The sequence below is a fragment of the Vicugna pacos genome, chromosome 31 (assembly GCF_048564905.1).
Source record: "Vicugna pacos chromosome 31, VicPac4, whole genome shotgun sequence".
In the NCBI taxonomy this organism is placed as follows: domain Eukaryota; kingdom Metazoa; phylum Chordata; class Mammalia; order Artiodactyla; family Camelidae; genus Vicugna; species Vicugna pacos.
In genome coordinates this window covers 26367953-26388146 of record NC_133017.1, presented here as the reverse complement: position 1 = coordinate 26388146, position 20194 = coordinate 26367953, and the positions used below count along the sequence as shown (strand labels likewise).

General features: G+C 41.1%; 1 protein-coding gene across 3 annotated transcripts in view; it reads right to left on the bottom strand.

The window, feature by feature from the left end:
• The window catches only part of LOC102540364 (F-box/WD repeat-containing protein 12-like), a 33333-nt gene extending 13478 nt beyond the window's left edge, over positions 1–19855 (bottom strand). Inside the window, exons 1-4 of one of the 3 annotated variants that reach the window (XM_072952417.1) lie at positions 19533–19855; positions 16657–16694; positions 7034–7197; positions 6451–6569 (exon numbers count right to left, since the gene is read on the bottom strand). In XM_072952417.1, coding sequence (XP_072808518.1) covers positions 6451–6569; positions 7034–7154 — 240 coding nt within the window. In that variant the 5' untranslated portion in view covers positions 7155–7197; positions 16657–16694; positions 19533–19855. Of the gene's footprint in view, positions 1–6450; positions 6570–7033; positions 7198–16656; positions 16695–17856; positions 18002–18853; positions 18992–19532 lie in introns of those variants that run through there. The other 2 variants (XM_072952415.1, XM_072952416.1) reach the window with 2 other exon arrangements.
• Between the last annotated feature and the right edge of the window lie 339 nt (positions 19856–20194).

The following is a 20194-nucleotide window of genomic DNA, read 5'->3' as shown; positions in this document are numbered from 1 at the left end:
CAGCAACCCCATGGGCCAGGCCTGGCCAAGGCACACGCTCTGTCCCCTCAGCTGAAAAATGGAGAAAATACCACTGTCCAGCAGGCACACAGGTGTCCGTGAAGATTAAATGAGCAATTAGATGTTTTTTCATACTGCCATCCCTCTCAGTAAAGAACTCCTACATGCTGACATGAGGCCACTCACAAACCTGCCTCCCTTCCACCCCAAGTGGACAAAAGGAGTATGAAGAGAAGAGGAAACGGTCAATATGCATACTGAAACATGTTTGAGTTACAAGTAATCAGAGAAGTAACAACTTTCCATATCAGACTGGCAAAAAACAGACTGATTATAAGGAACATTGGCAGAGACATGGGAAACTGGTGTTTTCACACATTTTGGGTGGAAGTATAAACGACTACAAACTTTTTAACACATAATCTGGCAATATTTCTTAAAATCTAAACTGTGTATGAAGTTGACCAGTAACCCCACTTACAGAACAGTACCCAATGAATAAAAGCTCTTAAGATGTCCGTATATGTATATAAGCACTGCATATATAATAGCAAAAACTTATGATTTTTGAGCATTCATAAAGAGAGAAATTGCTAAATAAATGGACACAACCACATTACGCAAAATGCATAAGTTACTGCAAGAAAAGACAAGAACAGACAAGAACAGTATGAACTGACAAGAAGAATGTCCACTAAGACAGTAAATGAAAACGCAGCTTGCAGAGAAGTATGTGCAATATGATCTTATTTTTCTTAAAGAAAAAATTAAAGAAAGTAATACTCTAACAACCAAACACCTCTAGATAATCACACACACATGTGCTTATATTTATTTGTATAATAAAAGCAGGGTACAGACCAAATGTTTAACAAAGGCTCCATTAGCGAGTAGAATTAGGAGGGATGGAGGGAGGGCACAGAAACTATTAATCTTACTTTAGACATACTTACGTTGTTAAAAGTTTTATGAGAATGTTTGCCTTGAATTTGGTATGACTGAATTTTAAAAATACATGTTATTTTTTGGAGCAGTTTTAGGTTTACAGAGAAATTCATCAGAAAGCATAGATAGTTCCCAAATGCCCCCTTTCTCCCCACATTCAATTTCCCCTACTAATATCTTGTATTAGTGTGGGATATTTGTTACAACTAATAAACCAACACTGATACACTGTTATTAACTGAAGTCCATAGTTCAGGCTGGTGCCAAGATGGCAGAGTAGAGAGACTCACAGCTCACCCTCTCCCAATACACCAAGAATTACATCTGCAGACCCACTAAATCGCACAATCAAACATACAAAGAAGACCTCATACCAATCCTTCTCAAACTCTTCCAAAAGACTGAAGAGGAGGGAACCCTCCAAAACTCATTCTATGCAGCCACTGTCACCCTGATACCAAAGCCAGACAAAGACACTACCAAAGAAGAAAACTATAGGCCAACATCATTGATGAACATGGATGCAAAAACCTCAACAAAATATTAGCAAACAGAATCCAACAACACATAAAAAAGGTCATACACCATAATCAAGTTGGGTTTATCCTAGGGACACAAGGATAGTTCAACATACACAAATAAATCAATGTGATACACCACATCAACAAGAGGACAAAAATCACATGATCATCTCAATAGATGCAGAAAAAGCATCTGATAAAATTCAACACCAGTTTATTATAAAAACTCTTACCAAAATGGGTATAGAGGAACATATCTCAACATAATAAAAGCTATTTATGACAAACCTACAGCCAGCATAATGCTCAACGGTGAAAAGTTGAAAGCTTTCCCATTAAATGTGGAACAAGACAAGGATGCCCACTCTCGCCACTTCTGTTCAATATAGTATTAGAAGTCCTAGCCATAGCAATTAGACAAGAAAAAGAAAAGAAATCCAAATTGGAAGAGAAGGGGTAAAATTGTTATTATATGTGGATGACATGATACTATATATAGAAAATCCTAAAGGCTCCACACAAAAATTAACAGAGCTGATAAAAGAATTTGGCAAGGTAGGAGGATACAAGAGTAACATACAGAATTCAGTGGCATTTCTTTACACTAACAATGAAATATCAGAAAAGGAAAGTAAAGAAACAATCCCTTTTAAAACTGCATCCAAAAAGTAAAATACTTAGGAATAAATCTGACCAAGGAAGTGAAAGACTTATACACAAAGAACTATAAAACACTAAGGAAATTAAAGATGACTTAAAGAAATGGAAAGATATCCCATGTTCTTAGATTGGAAGAATTAATATTGCTAAAATGGCCATACTACCCAAAGCAATCTACAGATTTAATGCAATCCCTATCAAATCACCCAGGACATTTTTCACAGAACTAGAACAAAAATCCTAAAAGTTATATGGAATCACAAAAGACCCAGAATTGCCAAAGTATTACTGAAGAAAAAGAACAAGGCTGGAGGAATAACCACACCCCCCCAGACTTCAGACAACACTATAGAGCTACAGTAATGAAAACAGCATGGTACTGATACAAAAACAGACATGGATCAATGGAACAGAATAGAGAGCTCAGAAATAAGCCCACAAACTTTTGGTCAATTAATCCTTGACAAAGGAGGCAAGAACATACAATGGAGTAAACACAGTCTCTTCAGCAAATGATGTTGGGGAATCTGGACAGCTACAGGTAAACCAATGATGCTAGAACACTCCCTCACACCACACACAAAAGTAAACTCAAAATGGATTAAAGACTTACACGTAAGACAAGACACTATAAACTTCTTAGAAGAAAACATAGGCAAAACATTATCTGACATAAATCTCAAAATGTTCTCCTAGGGCAGTCTACCCAGTTAATAGAAATAAAAGCAAAAATAAACAAACAGGACCTAATTAAACTTATAAACTTTTTCACAGCAAAGGAAACCATAAGCAAAACAGAAAGACAACCTATGGAATGGGAGAAAATATTTGCAAAAGATGAGACTGACAAGGGCTTAATTTCCAGAATATATAAATAGCTCATATAACTTAATAAGAAAAAAACCAAACAACCCAACACTGAAATGGGCAGAAGACCTAAACAAGCAACTTTCCAATGAAGACATACAAATGGCCAATAGGCACATGAAAAAATGCTCAATATCACTAATTATCAGAGAACTTCAAATCAAAACTACAATGAGATATTGCCTCACACCAGTCAGAATGGCCATCATTCAAAAGTCCACAAACGATAAATGCTGGAGAGGCTGTGGAGAAAAGGGAACTCTCCTACACTGTTGGTGGGAATGTAGTTTGGTGCAGCCATTATGGAAAACAGTATGGAGATGCCTCAAAAGACTAAAAATTGACTTACCATACGATCCAGCAACACCAATCCTGGGTGTACATCCTGAGATATAATTCGGAAAGATACATGCACCCAATGTTCATAGCAGCACTATTTACAATAGCCAGGACATGGAAACAACCTGAATGTCCACTGACAGATGACTGGATAAAGACGCTGTGGTATATTTATACAGTGGAATACTACTCAGCCATAAAAAATAATAAAATAATGCCATTTGCAGCAACATGGATGGACCTGTAGACTGTCATTCTAAGTGAAGTAAGCCAGAAAGAGAAAGAAAAATACCACATATCACTCATTTTTGGAATCTAAAAATTTAAAAAAAAAAGACACAAATGAACTTATTTACAAAACAGAAGCAGACTCACAGACATAGAAAACAAATCTATGGTTACCAGGAGGTAAGGGGATAGGAAGGGATAAGTTGGGAGTTCGAGATTTGCAGATAGTAACTAATACATAAAAAATAGATAAACAACAAGTTTATATTGCATAGAGTAGGGAACTATATTCAACATCTTGTAGTAATCTATAATGAAAAAGAATATGAAAACAAATATATCTATGTGTTTGCATGATTGAAATATTATACTGTACACCAGAAATTGACACAACATTGTAAACTGAGTATAATTCAATAAAAATGAAATTAAATTAAATAATAGTCTGGAAAAAAGAAATGAGCTATTAAGCTATAAAAAGTCATGTGTATTATTTATAAATGCATATTGCTAAGTGAAAGAAACCACCATGAAAAAGCTACATACTGCATGATTCCAATCAAATGGCTGAATTTTTTAAAAATAAAATAATGTCGAAGATGTGCTCACAAGTGGGATTTAGGCTAGGGAGGCAGGCAGAATGGTGCAGAGGGTTCTAGCCCTAACAGTTCCACACTGTAACCAATGGGCCACACTGGAGTTCAAGAAACTATGGCCTGCATCTAAACCCAGCCTACTGCCCATTTTTGCATTTTAGTTAAAAATAAAATCAAAAGGCTATTTCATGACACATGAAAACTACACAAAACTCACATTGGAGTGGCGATACATACAGCTCTATTGGAACACGGCCACTCTCTGTTACTTATTGTCTACGGCTGCTTCTGCATCACAGGGACATGGTTAAGCAGCTGCAGCAGGACCACATGGTCTGCAAAGCCTAAAATATTTGCTATCTGGCTTTTTAAAGAAAAGATCTCCCAACCCAAAGCTCTTTCTGTTCAAGTCAAGAACTTTTCATTTTGGTAACTATGGAATCTCCCAGAATTATTCTTCTTCCCCAAGAGCCCCTAATGTAAGCCTGTCAATGGTCTCAGGTCCGCAGCCTAAGGCAGGTTTCTTTCAGGGCAACACAACTGCCATGAAACAGAAACCAGACACCTGCACCAATCGGTCACCAGAGAGCTTTACTTGAAATTACCATGTCAAACATCGTGGTGTATATGAGGAAAACAAAGCATGTGAAAGAGAAAAAAGCATGATAAACAAGTGAAAAACTGACCATGGAGGGAAGAGTAATGATACAAATAATTGTACCGTAAAAAAAAAAAAAGAGCCGTCAGAGAGTATGAAAGGGTTCCTGACAGTTAAAAGCGTTTCTGTAAAGCAGTCAATAGATACTCTCCGAAGCATACAGATCAAGAAACAATCTAGTAATCAAATATAAAAATTGATAAAACCAGAAATAACTAAGAAAGTGGTTACCTCTGGGAGAATAACCTAAGAAAAGTAGGAGGAAGGTGATTTTTGTTTTTCTTCGCATGAATTATCTTTTAGTCCCATTTTTCCTTTTAAATAAAAGCCTTGATAATGTTTCACTCCTACGATTCAAAAGCAAAACAAGTTATAACTATCCAAACTCGTTCCCAAACTGCTCTGCCCACTAGACCCCTCACTGGCGCCCACCCTGTGCCCCCAGAGTCCCTCCCTTTCCGGGTCCCCATACCAGTTCCTGGAGTCCTCAGGTGGCCTGATCTGTCATCCTGCATCTGTCTGGAACCTTGGGCTGGAGCCCAGCTCGGGCTTTCAGACTCACTCGTGCACTGGCAGCCAAGCACCTCGCCACCAAACACACCTCACATCCTTTCTCTCTCATGGACCCTACCATGAAGTCTGGGTTGAGCAGTGACCCCCCACAAGGCTGGCCCAGGGGCACGAGAATGCAGCTTCCGCACAGACGAGAAGGCAGGCCCACAGGTCACAGCCAGAGGTCTATGACGAGGGAGCCACCCAGGGAGAGTTGGGTGGAGTGTCCCGGCGCCCAGCTTGGAGGTCCTCCCTCTGCTTTCTGTACACTAGGTTTCCATGAAAGGAACCTGTCACTTCCAGGAAGCCTGAACAGCGAGGCGAAATGAGCATCCATCTCACCAAAAGGCCAAATGTTGAATAAAGGAAGGCCCTGGAGGGGACTTTCCTTGCCCAAGTGTTTGAAAACATGAAGTAACCTACAGTTTTCCAGGAAAAGATCCATTATAGGAGGTTGGATTCTGTCTACGTGTGGCCCCAGGCGGGGCCCCAGGATGCGCGGGGGGGTCACATGGTTCAACACTGAGACACCTTCCCTCTCTGTTTCAGTCTAAACTTGTATGAAGTTAGGATGATAATAATAATGAACACTGTGAATGACAGCTACTGTGAGAATCAAATGAGAAAATGCTTAGGAAAGCTTTTTAACTATAAATACCAACCAAGTCTGGAATATGAATCAAGTTATCAAGGTTATAACACTTGATTTGCAGGTGGTGTGACTAAGAGCTGCATATCTGGGCTAAAACCACCCAGAGGCTGGCATCAGCTCAATGTGGAACCACAGAACTGCTCTTGCACAAAGAGCCTCCATCAGGCACTACAAAAATGCCCATCTCTCTGAAGCAGGGCAGCAGGAGGGCAAGGGCATCTGTGATCAATCAAACTCAAGTTTCAACAGTGACCCGGCATGGAGACGGAGCCCCCTGCAGCTCAGATTTCTCATCTTTACAATGGGGCTCCACTCCTCACCTTGCAAGTCAGCTGCAGTAGTTTGGAGAATAAAGGCAAAGGGCCTGGATAAGACTGAGGACCCTGCTGCATCTGGTCAGTACTCATCCTGGCCCCGTCTTGGGCAGCTCACCTCCTGCAGATCCCAGGCGCGCACAGTGGCATCCGAAGACACAGTGCACACCACGGACTTCTCCTGTCCATCAAATCGGTATTCATTGGTTGAGATGTAGGCCAGCTCATCTATCTCTCCTGAAAGAGACCACAGACTTGCTTTGAGCACACACATGGACACCTGGGATGTGAACACTCAACTTGGTGAGGGGTGGGTGGGACAACCATTCTTCTTTCTCCCTCAGGAGCACAGTAGGTGCTGATTCAGGGAGCAGCAGTGGACAGGACGAGCTAGTGCTTCAGACTTACAGTCTGGGCATCATGCCCAGACTGCCTACTGCCCACCAACTGTAGAACTGTGAACAATTTCTTAGTCTCTTAGTTTCTGTTTCTTTCTACTTTGAGATAGACGTCATGATATCTTCTTTACAGGGTTACTGTGAGGGATCAAACGACGTAACAGGTATAGAACCCAGCAGGGCATGTCCTTATTAAGTGGCACTTTCTAACTAATTGGCTGAAATACCAGATCCAGGAGACATGACTAGAGGAAGAGTGAGCAGTGGGAACTGCACACAGCCTCCACATTCCCTACCCCTTACCTTTGTGCCCGGCGATGGCTTTGCAGATGAAGTCCTTCTCTGGCCGCCCAGACTCCATTCGGAACTCCAGCTCAGATCTGCAGAGATAGTACTGTCTCCACGTCTGTGTGCCCAGGGGCATCTGGGAGGCTTTCAATGAGGACCAGCGTCTCAGACACAGCTGCCTGAAAAAGAGACCCATGGTCTCAGGCAGAGTCACAGAAGATGTTTTGGCATCAACAGGTCTAGCTCTGAGTCCTGGCTTCACCATCTATTAGCTTGAACAACTCACTTTGCCCACATGGGCCTCAATTTCCTCCACTGTCAAGTGGGCATAATGATGAGATGACACTGAACAAGCGCTCACTACATGTACAGGCACAGGTGCTTGTTGTGCATCTAGTCAATCTACATAGCAACCCCATGAAGTAGGTCCTGATTGCCATTCTAGACATGAGAGGTTAAACAACTAATTCAAGGTCATGCAGCCTTGGTCATGCAACCAGAATTCAAGAATCTGCATTTTTTTTGAAGCCTCAACTCTTATTGTTGAATTGTCCATTTCTCCCTTCAATTCTGTCAGCTTTCATGTATTTTGTTGCTTTGTTATTAGGTACATACATGTTTATAAATCTTAGATCTTCTTGATGGACTGTCCTGTTTATTATTATAAAATATTCTTATAGTTCTCTAATAACACTCTTTGTTTTAAAGTCTGTTTTATTAGTATAGCCTCTCTTGGTTACTGTTTGCATGGTATATATCTTTTCATTCTATTGTTTTCAACTTGTCTTTTAATTTACTGTAGAGAGCATAAAGTTGGGTATTTTTTTAATCCCTTCTGCCATTCTCTGCCTTCTTATTGGAGTGTTTAACCCACATACATTTAATGTAACTACTGACAAGGTAGGATTTACATGTGTCATTTTGTGTATTTCTATGCGTTTCTCCTCCTATTCCTCTATTACTGCCTTCTTTTGTATTAAATATTTTCTTGTGTCCTATTCCCTTGCCATTTCTTCTACGTATTTCTTTGAATTCTTAGTAGTTGCTTTTTACATTACCAATAAAATTATAATTTATGGCAATCTAGTTTTATTTAATATCAACTTAATTTCAATAGTATTAAAAAAACTTTGCTCTTGTATAGCTTCGTTTTCTGCCCCTCTCATTTATGCTTTTATTGTCCTACAAATTACATCTTTATACATTATGTACCCAACAGAGATTCATAATTATTGCCTTATGCAGTTGTCTTTTAAATCAAATAGGAGGAAAAGAGTTACAAACAAAAAAGTACATTTATGTTGCCTTTCACATATGCCCATACAGTTACTTTACTGGTGCTATTTCTTCATGTGGATTCAAGTTCCTGTCCAATGTCCATTCACTCCAATCTGAAAGACTTCCTTTAGTATTCCTTATAGGGCAAATCTACTAGCAACAAATTCTAGAGCTTCTGTTAGTCTGGGAATGTCTTAATTTTCTCTTTCATTTTTCCAGACACAGAATTATTGCTGACAATCTTTTTCTTCCAACACTTCCAATACATCAGCCCACTATGTTCTGGGTTCCATGGTTTTTTAAGAGAAATCAGCTGTTAATATCACTGGGGTTGTCCTGTACATGATGAGTTGCTTCTCTGTTGATGCTTTCGAGATTCTGTCTTCGGCTTTCAAGTTTGATTATAATGTGTTTTGATATGAGACTCTTGACTTTATCCTATGTGCAGTTCATTGAGGTTTTGGATGTGTAAATTAACGTTTTTCATCAAATTGGGGAGATTTTTCAGCCATTATTTCTTTAAATACCTTCTTCTTTCTTTCTCCTCTCATTCTGGAACTCCGTTTTGTGTTGTTGGGTTTGATGGTGTTCCACAGGTCTCTTAGGCACTATTCATTTTTCTTCATCTTTACATTCAATCTGCTCCTCAGACTGAATAATTTCAATTGACCTATACTCAAATTCACTGATTCATTCTTCTACCTGCTCAAATCTGTTCTTGAATTTTTAATCTGATAATGTACTTTTCTACTTCATAATTTCTATTAAGTTATTTTTAATAATTTCTCTTTATTCATATTCTCTATTCAATGAGACATTATCCTTATACTTCCCTTTACTTCTTCTCACATAGTTTCCTCTAGTTCTTTGGACATACTTAAAATAGTTGATTCAAATTCTTTGTCTAATAGGTCCAATGCCTGGGCTTCCTTAGAACAACTTCTATTGTTTTCTTTGTTTCCTGCATATTAGCCATAGTTTATATATATATATGCATGATTCATAACTTTTGTTGAAAACTGAACATTTTAAATAACATGACACAGAACTCTGGAAATCTGATCTCTGCCCACCCCCATCCCCCTGCTTATTATTTTTGTGTTATGATGTTTGTTTGTTACATTTCTGAACTAACTCAAAGTCTGTATTCTTCATTATGTATGGCCACTTAAGTCTATGCTCAGTTAAATTAATGCTCACTAATGAGTGGAGAGAGTTTTACTAAATGTCTGGAACCACTAAGTCTCATTATTGCCAATGGCTCTATGTGCATGTTGGGGCATATATTCAATACTCAGCCAGGCAGGTGACTACCCTGCCTTAGTCTTCATTTCCTGTTTGCACAGAACCTCAAGGTTAGCCAGAGGGGAGAGTTTAGAGCCCTCTTCAATCTTTCCTGACTTAGTGCACAGCACCGCACATGCACGTGGCCTTCTAGATTCCTAGGAATGTGTTGGAGCTTTTTGAAACCCCTAAAGACATCACATTACCAACTTTTCCTTTTAAGCTATTCTGTTAGCCTATTGCTGCCTTAACTATCATTCATCAACTCTGACTGATTAAAAAATGGATTAAAAATTTAACCAGTTGTCTGTAATTGTTTTGACAAATGCCCCAAGGTAAATGTTTTTCACACTGAGTGAACTCCAAGTCAGGTAAAATAAAGACACCTTGCACGTGGGATCTTCCAGGAAACACCAGGTAGGTCAAATAATGACAATTATCCGGGAATAAGGCTTTGAAGGATGTCTAATCCCATTCTCACCCCTCCAGTGACTGTCAGGTTCCTGATTTCACTGTAATTGTGGGCTGCTGATATTCAAGACCAATGTAAAGCTGGAGAGGTGTTAAGGGAACAGAGCTAGTGAATGCTTGCTGTTCTTACCAAGATTAAGCCACTTTTTTCTTGAGTAGACACTTCCCAGACTACTGTTAAGTCTCTGGTTAATTTCCAGAGTTCTTTCAAAGTTGATTTTGACAATTTGTGCCAGTTTTCTCACTGCTTTTATGGAGAAGAAAATTTTCAGAGGTCATTAACCCACCATTTTCCAAGAGTCTGCATCCTTCACTTATATGTAACTACTGTCAGTTCTATGACAGCATCTTGCTCATAAGGTTGTTGAAGATAGAACATTAGCTTATCCAACTGCAGAGAATACTGAATCCCCATCTAGCCTGTGGGCCCCAAAGTGAGTGACACATGGCCCTTGCTCTGCGGGTCCTCTCAGCTTGTGGTTAGGAAGAGAAGCAAAACTAAAATTCAGGGGGGAAATGCTAAGTTTCAGAAGGGACAGCCTATGATGCCATGGGAGTTAAGCACAAGGAGAGTCAACATGTAGGAGAGGGTTAGGGAGGCTGCATGGACAAAGGCTTTTGGCATTTACAGTCACCAGAACTGATACAGCATCAGAGGACTCCAGTCCAGCAATCATATCTCACAGAGGAGAAAAATGAGGCCAGGTGGGAAATAAGTGGCTCACAGCCCGTGGTTCCAACAAGTACAACACAAAGAATTTCTCTCCATTCAAAGCCTATATATTCACTGAGCCTACATGCCAGGCTCTGTGCTAGGCACTAGTGACCTTCTAACACACTATGAAAGATCCAGTGCCTGTGGTGGACAAAGGTTTCCCTGTGCTTGTTGAAACTCTGTTCCTTCTACCAGAAGTAGCATGCTCACAGCCAGTGGGCAGAATGGGCCTCCAGATTACCTTGTTTGGCCGGCATAGGAAGGCCCACATGAACTAGCTGCAAACACTTAGAAATCAAGAGATTTCAAATATAAATCAGGTAAAAGAAGATCTAGCTATACCAAAGTCAAATTCCCACCTGGCAAAACTTGTCTGGGACACATAGAACTGTACCCTTCAGAAAAGAATGAGCTTTCAGCTCCACCATGGCCTTCCACCCCTTTTAGTTGCTGGACTATGAGGCTGAGTGTCAACTGTGACATATTGTTATTCTTATGTTGTTGATTTTCTTCTAGTTGTAATAAGAGGAAGGAGGAATATCTCATACCCATATCTCAATCTAAACATTATGAAACTAAAAGCTAGACCAAGAAGATAATATGGCTTTGAGGAAAAGGGGAGATGACACATTTCTTTATGGAAATGAATTCTATTTCTACATATATAAGGTCATCATACAACAAACCATCTGTAGGGCCCATGACCAATATTCAGAAGGAACAAAACCAGTTGATTTGAAGAGAAAAAGGACAGACTGTCAACAAGGTCAAATTGTGAATATGAATAAAGTATGTGATATACCTCTGAAATACAATGATGTATCAAATGGCACTGAAACCTTTCACAAATAGCAAATAATAGCAAAACAATCTATTGTACACAACAGAAATTATGGACCTTAAACAAAAGCAAATATTTGCAGTTTTACTTCTAACCAAAAATCAAATGCTTAACCTAAATCCCAATGCTTAACCTAAATGCTTAAACCAAAACACAATAGAAAAGGTCAATGAAACTAAAAGCCGGTTGTTTGAAAAGATAAACACAATTGACAAACCTTTAGCCAGACTCATCAAGGAAAAAAAGGAGAGGGCCCAAATTAATAAAATCAGAAATGAAAAAAGGAGAAGTTACAACCAACAACAAAGAAATTCAAAGGATCATAAGACTACTGTAAGCAACTGTATGCCAACAAAATGGACAACCTAGAAGAAATGAACAATTTCCTAGAAAGGTACAATTTGCCAAGATGGAACCAGGAAGAAATAGAAAATATAAACAGAACAATTACCAGCACTGAAATTGAATCAGTAATTTTAAAACTCCCCAAAAACAAAAGTCCAGGACCAGATGGCTTCACAGGGGAATTCTACCAAACATTTAGAGAAGACTTATTACCTATACTTCCAAAACTATTTCAAAAAACTGAGGAGGCAGGAACACTTCTAAACTCATTCTACAAGGCCACCATCACCTGGATACCAAAACCAGACAAAGCTATCACAAAAAAAGAAAATTACAGGCCAATATCACTGATAAACATAGATGCTAAACTTCTCGACAAAATACCAGCAACCCAAATCCAACAATACATTAAGGGGATCACACACCATGATCAGATGAGATTTATCCCAGGGATGCAAGGATTTTTCAGTACCTACAAATCAATTAATGTGATGTACCATATTAACAAATTCAAGAAGAAAAACCATATGGTCATCTCAATAGATACAGAAAAAGCCTTCAATAAATTTCAACATGCTTCTATGATTAAAAACTTTCCAGAAAGTGGGCATACATGGAACATACCTCAACATAATAAAGGCCATATATGACAAACCCACAGCTAACCTCATACCCAATGATGAAAAGAAGAAAGCATCTACTCTAAGATCAGGAACCAGACAAGGATGACCATTCTAGCCACTTTTACTCAACATAGTTTTGGGAGTCCTAGCCATAGTAATTAGAGAAGAAAAAGAAATAAAAGGTATCCAAATTTTTAAGAAAGAAGTAAAGCTGTTACTGTTTGCAGATGACATGATACTACAAGTAGAAAATCCTAAAGATGGCACCAGAAAACTACTAGAGCTCATCAATGAATTAAGTAAAGTTGCAAGATACAAAATTAATATACAGAAATCAGTTGCATTTCTATACACTAACAACAAAATAGCATAAAAAGAAACTAAGGAAACAATCCCATTTACCATCGCAACAAAAAGAATAAAATACCTAAGGAGGCAAAGAACCTGTACTCCAAGAACTATGAGATACTGATGAAATAAACTGAAGATGATACAAACAGGTGGAAAGATATACCATGTTCTTGAAATGGAGGAATTAGTATTGTTAAAATGGCCATACTAACCAAGGCAATCTACAGATTCAATGAAATCTCTATCAAATTACCAATGACATTTTTCACAAAATTAGAACAAAAATAAATAAAAGACCTCAAATAGCCAAAACAATCTTGAAAAAGAACAGAGCTGGAGGAATCATGCTCCCTGACTTCAGACTATACTACAAAGCTACAGTAATCAAAACAGTATGGTACTGGCACAAAAACAGACACACAGATCAATGGAACAGGATAGAAAGTCCAGCTAAAAACCCACACACTTATGGTCAATTAATCTATGACAAAGGAGGCAAGAATATACAGTGGAGAAAGGACGATCTCTTCAATAAGTGGTTCTGGGAAAACTGGACAGCTACATGTAAAAGAATAAAATTAGAACATTCTCTAACATCATACACAAAAGTAAAGTCCAAATCGATTAAAGATCTAAATGCAAGACTAGATACTATAAAGCTCCTGTAGGAAAACAGAGGCAGAACACTCTTTAACATAAATCACAGCAATATTTTTTTGGAATAATTTCCTAGAATAATGGAATATAAAGCAAAAAAAAAAGGGGGGGGGCAGACCTGTTTAAACTTGAAAGCTTTTGCACAGCAAAGGAAACCATAAACAAAATGAAAAGACAACCTACAGAATGGGAGAAAACATTTGCAAATGATGCGACCAACAAGGGACTAATTTCCAAAATATACAAACAGCTCATACAACTTAATATCGAAAAAAAAAAAAAAAACAATCTGGTCACAAAATAGGCAGAAGACCTAAACAGACATTTTTCCAAAGAAAAAATCCAGATGGCCAATGGGTGCATGAAAAGATGCTCATATCACTAATTGTTAGAGAAATGCAAATCAAAATTACAATGAGGTATCACCATACACCAGTCAGAATAGCCATCATTAAAAAGTCTACAAATGATAAATGCTGGAGAGGCTGTGGAGAAAACAGAGCCCTCCTATAGCGTTGGTGGGAATGCAAATGGGTGCAGCCACTTTGGAGGACAGTATGGAGACTCCTTAAAAAACTAACTATAGTTTTACCATATAAGCCAGCAATCCCACTCCTGGGCATATATCCAGAGAAAATTCTAATTAGAAAAGACACATGCACCACAATGTTCATAGCAGCACTATTTACAAGAGTTGAGACATGGAAACAACCTAAATGTCCATCGACAGACGAATGGATAAAGAAGATATGGTGTGTACGTGTACACACACACACACACACACACACACACACACACACACTGGAATATTACTAAGCCATTAAATGAAATAAAGTCATTTGCAGCAACATGGACAGACCTAGAGATTATTATATTATGTGAAGTAAGTCAGAGAAAGACAAATATCATATATCACTTATATGTGGAATCTAAAAAAGAGTTACGAATTTTACTTACAAACTAGAAATAGACTCACCAACATACTGTTACTAAAGGGGAAAGGGGGGGAGGGATAAATATGAGTTTGGAATTAACAGATACACACTATTATATATGAAATAGATAAACAACAAGGACCTACTATATAGCACAGAGACCTATATTCAATTTCTTGTAATAAGCTATAATGAAAAAGAATTGGAAAATACATGCGTATATATGTATATGTATATATATGTATAACTGAATTGCTCTGAAAATAACATTGTAAATCAACTACATTTCAATAATTTTAAAAAATTGAATGCTTAGTGTATTAAAGAAGTGGCAGAATTTAAAGGTCGTGAGTCATTTACAGAAGTAACTTGCAGTATTCATAAATCAGAATTATAGAGTACAGATTAAAAATATATGACCGGTTAACCATGCTCACTTAGTGTCCATAAGAATTTCTATGGGCCTGAGAGCTTTGAGGTCTGGAACTCAGCAGGCACAGCGTCAGAAATGACACGTGCATGTGATGATGCTCCTGAAATGCCATTGTCCCAGCTCCAGAAACATAAACCCAGTGTTTTAATAAGAACATAGGTCCAGGATACCATCCCAAGGGATGACTTTATGCTAAAAAAGAGAAAGCTTAGCACCAAAAGCCACAAAATAGTAATGAACCAAAAAACCCGTTCGTGATTTGGCTTGCAGACAGCTGAACAATCTGCTCAAGGAACTTGGAGTTACATGCATGGTCATACATTTTACACGTGGTAGTACACGTTATAACATACATGTTACACATGGTCATACACGTTATAACATACGTGTTATACTTGGGGAGGTCAGGACAAGCTGCGGAGGAGATGTTTTGGAACTCCTGAAAGAAATATATTTACTTGTGCTAGTCAAATGGAAATTCCTACCCCGGCTTATCTGTAAAGATGAAAACAAAGACAAGGGTTTGGGGTTGGCATCCTATCCATTTCAACATGTAAGCATTGCTCAGCAAGGGCTTCAACAAATAGTTACACCAATCTTGAGTCAATTCATTTATTTCAGTAACACAGTGTCTTTGAGAATCACATTTGGCAAGACATACGCTTGTCCACTTATCCCCAGAAAAATCAGTTTCCAGAAATGAATGTTCTATCTAGAGTACATTCCCCAAATTGTACAGACTGAAATCTAGAAGTCCTCTGACTTCAAAACCGACTAGAGATTAACATCATTTTTCTAATTAATATTAGCAACAAAAATGAATAAAAGGCAACAAACAGAACAATGCTAGATGATCCTGAAAACTAAATATGGCAACATTGGCATTCCAGAATTCTCAAATACATCAACGCACAGTTATCCTAAAAATAAAAACCGTCAAGCAAAGATTCCCTCCATTTTTGGAGGAAACTTCATGTGAACAGCTGTTTCCCATCATGAGCCACTAAAACGACATTTAACTCCTAGTTGACAGTCAAGGGTATATGGTCTGTCCCATATGCAGCAAGAGGTAGATCTGACACTTGTATCTTGGGATAAAAGAAAAGATGTTGGTTGGGGAACAGATATAGAGCACATACTTAGCATGCACGAGGTCCTAGGTTCAATCCCCAGGATCTCTATTAAAAAAATAAATAAATAAGCCTGAATACCTGCCCCCTACAAAACCAAAACAAAACAAAACATACAGATGTCAGCTTCCAAAGGAGGAATAAACAGAAAAGAAAATTTTAATAATTTAATGATTAAAATATTTTTTCAACTTTCTTTTGAATTTTTTTTAAGTTCTAACATCAAACATGCTTATATAGCTATGCTGTTACACCAAAGATGAAAATCAAAGTGGTTTATTTGCCTATTGATTTGTCTATCAGCCAGCTACATTCAATTTGCTGTACACGTCTGCCCGAGTTTGGTACCCCTGCCTTATATCAACCTCCACTTGATTAATATAATCTCTTATATTTCAATATACTATTTTAAAAAGTCTTACACCCCCAACTAAGGAGGAGTTTCCTGCTGGGAGGGACTGTGGATTGTCCCTTCCTGCCTCTACTCAACAGAAACACAGCGAGTGCTGAAAAATGTACCCCTTTCTCCTTTGAGGGGCATTCTCCTGATCAGGCGTGGCTCTTCCTTCACTCACCTCCACAGTTCTTGGGTCCTTGCAACTTCATTCCAGACCTAGAACAAGAGAGGGGAGAGACAGTATTTGGTCAGTCAACACACAGTTAGTGCCCAGCCTGCCAGCCCCTGCAGAAGGAACACAGCTCGAACTCAGACCCAGTGCCTGCACTCAAGAACACTCACCCGGGGGAATTAGAGACATACTCAGACAATCCAACAAGTAATAACTGAGAAAGGAGAGAATGACCAGCTCAGCTGGGGCCAACGGGTTTGGAAGTAATTACTGATCAGCTCCTGAAGGATCAATAGTTATCCTCTAAGAAAAATGGTGGAACCATTTCAGAGAGACACAGACCCACCTGGGCAAAGACTCAGAAGTATGAAAAAGAGGATGGGGAAGTTGTCCTAACCAGAGCACAGGGAAAGGAGCTGGAGGCAGGCTTAGACCAACTCTGGGAAGTCACAGGGGCAAAAGCAGTGAGAAGTCACTTGGGAACCGTGAACGGCAGAGTGCCGAGTCATACTGTTTCAGGAAGATCACTGGGTGCTATGAGAAGAAACAACTGGAAATGAGGGCTGAGCAGCAGGGCCTGTAAGGCGGCTGCTGCAATGCAGTAAATTAAGGCACATAGTAAGGCTAAAGGGATGTCCCAGAGATGCCAAGATGGTGGAATGGAATTGCTGCCTAGGGGAGGGCGCATAGGCCCCATTCCCACAAACTGCTCTCTGCAGAAGTGTCTGGAAGAGGCTCAGGATGGCCCTGGGAAAGGATCAGAGTGTCATGTCTCCTACTCCCTCAGGCCCACACTCGAATCCTGGAACTTCCTGGCCTCTCCAGCTGGGCCACCCTGGATTCTGGAGCCTCTACGGCTTCAGTGGAAACCACTCAGGAGCCTTCTGTGGCCCAGATCAGGCCCACCGAGGGTCCCATCCAGATGTGCGGCTGTCCGAGCCCTGTGAGAAATAACCCCCATCCCCTTTGAGCCCAGGTTCTCACTTCCACAGCCCTCACTCAGCCAGCATCAAAGTTTCTCAGCCCTTCAGAAGTCTTTTTGGCTGGTAGGAATGTAAAGTTCACATTTTGCAATAATCAAAATGGGTAAGATTTATGTGTTCTCCTTTCCTGTAGTTCCCAGTTCAAAACTCAACTGAGAGCTTCTTACTTCCCTAATATAGAATCACAACATGTAATATAACTTGCACAGTAAGTGCTACCCACCTTTGTGGATCGCTGTGTAAGATCCTGGTCTTCGGGAGGACCCTGTGAGGCAGGGTTTATTGACCTCATTTTACTTAATTGGGAAACTAGAACCTGGAGAAGTTGGTGCTGTCAAAGAGTAAAAGGCACCTCCCTTTCACACTCTGCGGGGGGACCTTCGCCAGTGCACTCACTATATGATACTTTCCTGACTGGTAAAAATGGGAATAACAACCCTGTGTTTCACTTGATACACTTAAAATTATAATTACAGAATTCAGGTCAGGGTCTGTTTATTAGTCTTCTTGTAAAATGATGTAGTAATGTATTTTAAAATTAAAGAAATCTAATTTACTCAACTTACTGAGAGTACACTAAATGTCAAGCCATACACTAGGGGTATACACACGGTGATTACACAGTGATGACAAATTCCCTGCTCATAGGAATGAGTGGGGCTATGGGGAGGGGGCAGATATTAAACAGATACGCTATACCATCATTTCATTACAGTCGAGGAGAAAGAACTCGGAACACTTGTAACCCCGGGAAGCACAGATCAGACTGATGCACTTCAACAGGCACTAGGGAGTTTGGCTGGGAATGAACAGCCCTGAGTCTGCAGGGGGAGGTTCCCCTCACGGAGAGCGCGTGGCTTTCCAGGAAGGCCCCAGAGGGGAAATTCCAGAATATTCCATAAGAGGTGGGATCCCTAAACCAATCTTTAGAGGTAAATCCTATACACAGGCGCCCAGCGCAGGCCAACCACGCAGGAGGTCCGGAAGCACAGATAGACGTTGGGACGGAGAGAGAATAGGCTTTCAGAGCGACCCTCCAAAGACCACCGAGGTCACCACCCAGGAGGGCCACGAGGGTCCTCCGCGGATCACGGATTCACGGCCACCCGACGCCCCCTCCCAGATTTGGGAAACCGAGGTCCTGAGGGGAGGGGCGGGCCGTGGCCAAGCCAGCGACTACGAACCCGGCGCGGCCTCCCGCCCGGGCCAGGACGTGCTACCTTGTCCACCTGGGCGGCGCAGAGCAAGTCTCGAGCCTCCAAGAAGGAGAAGACGTGCAGCAGCTCGTGCGAGCCCAGCTGCGGCTCCATGGCGCCTGCCCCGGCGGCCGCTCAGTGTCGCCCCGCCTTCGCTGCGCCTCCGCCCTGCCGGCCCAGCCCCGCCCTGCCCGCCGGCCCAGCCCCGCCCTGCCCGCCGGCCCAGCCCCGCCCTGCCCGCCGGCCCAGCCCCGCCCTGCCCGCCGGCTCAGCCCCGCCCTGCCCACCGCGCCCCCGCCCCGCCTTCGCTGCGCCTCCGCCCTGCCCACCCGCCCAGCTCAGCCCCGGCCCGCCTTCGCCCCGACTCCGCGCAGCCGCTCCACGGTGACAGCGCTCCAGCTGTCTCTTGGCCCTCGCCCTTGCCCTGACACCAGCCCAGACCCTCGCCCACCCCATTATACTGACATTCATCCTCGCTCTAACCTTTGCCTTTGCGCTGACCCTCACACTAGACCTTGTGGTACCCCTGAACTCCGCACATCTTGAGCCTTGCGCTGGTGCTGGCCCTTCTTCAGCCTCGCCCTAATCATTATCCTTGACCTCATTAGCATCTGACATCTACCTTACCCTGTTCCTACTCTCACCTAACCCTGACACACCCTAACACATTCACCCGGAACTTCGCCCTGGCCCTGACCCTCACCTTCACAATCGCCTTCACAGTGACCCTCAGCCTCTCTTGCCCTGGCACTGGACTGACCCCCAAGACCTGGCCCTAAACCTGGTGCCTCCTTTGCCATGGCCTCTGCCCTGGCTTTCAGCCTAGCCTTGGTCCTGACCCTGGACCTCACTCTAGACTTGACTGTGGCCCTTGCCAAAATCATGCCATAGTGTGAGGGTGAGGATTGTGATCAAGTTCATTGTCAGCAGGTCAGGGTCAGGATGAGGGTAAGATCAGGGACAGAGTGATAAAGACTAGAACCAGAGAGTGAGTATTCAGGTCAGGGTAAATTTCTCTCTCAGGTTAAGGGTCAAGATAAAAGAATGTTCAAGGCCATGGTGTCATAATCAGGTTCAAGGACAAGATCAGTGCGAGGGAAATTTTAGGTCCAGGGTTAGGTTCGAGATCAAGATCAAGGTCAAGGTCAATGTGAGAGTCGAGGTCAGGGCATGGTTAAGAATCCATTAGAGGATCAGTGAGAGAATGAATGTCAGGGTAAGTATGATGGTTATCATCAAGGTGAAAGTAAGACTGAAAGCTGGATTCAGGTTGACAGTGATCATTCCAGTTCTCAGTCAAGGATTCAGTGTCAGGGTGAGGGTGAGGGTGATGTTCAGGATTAGGGTCAGTGTCAGGTTCAGGGT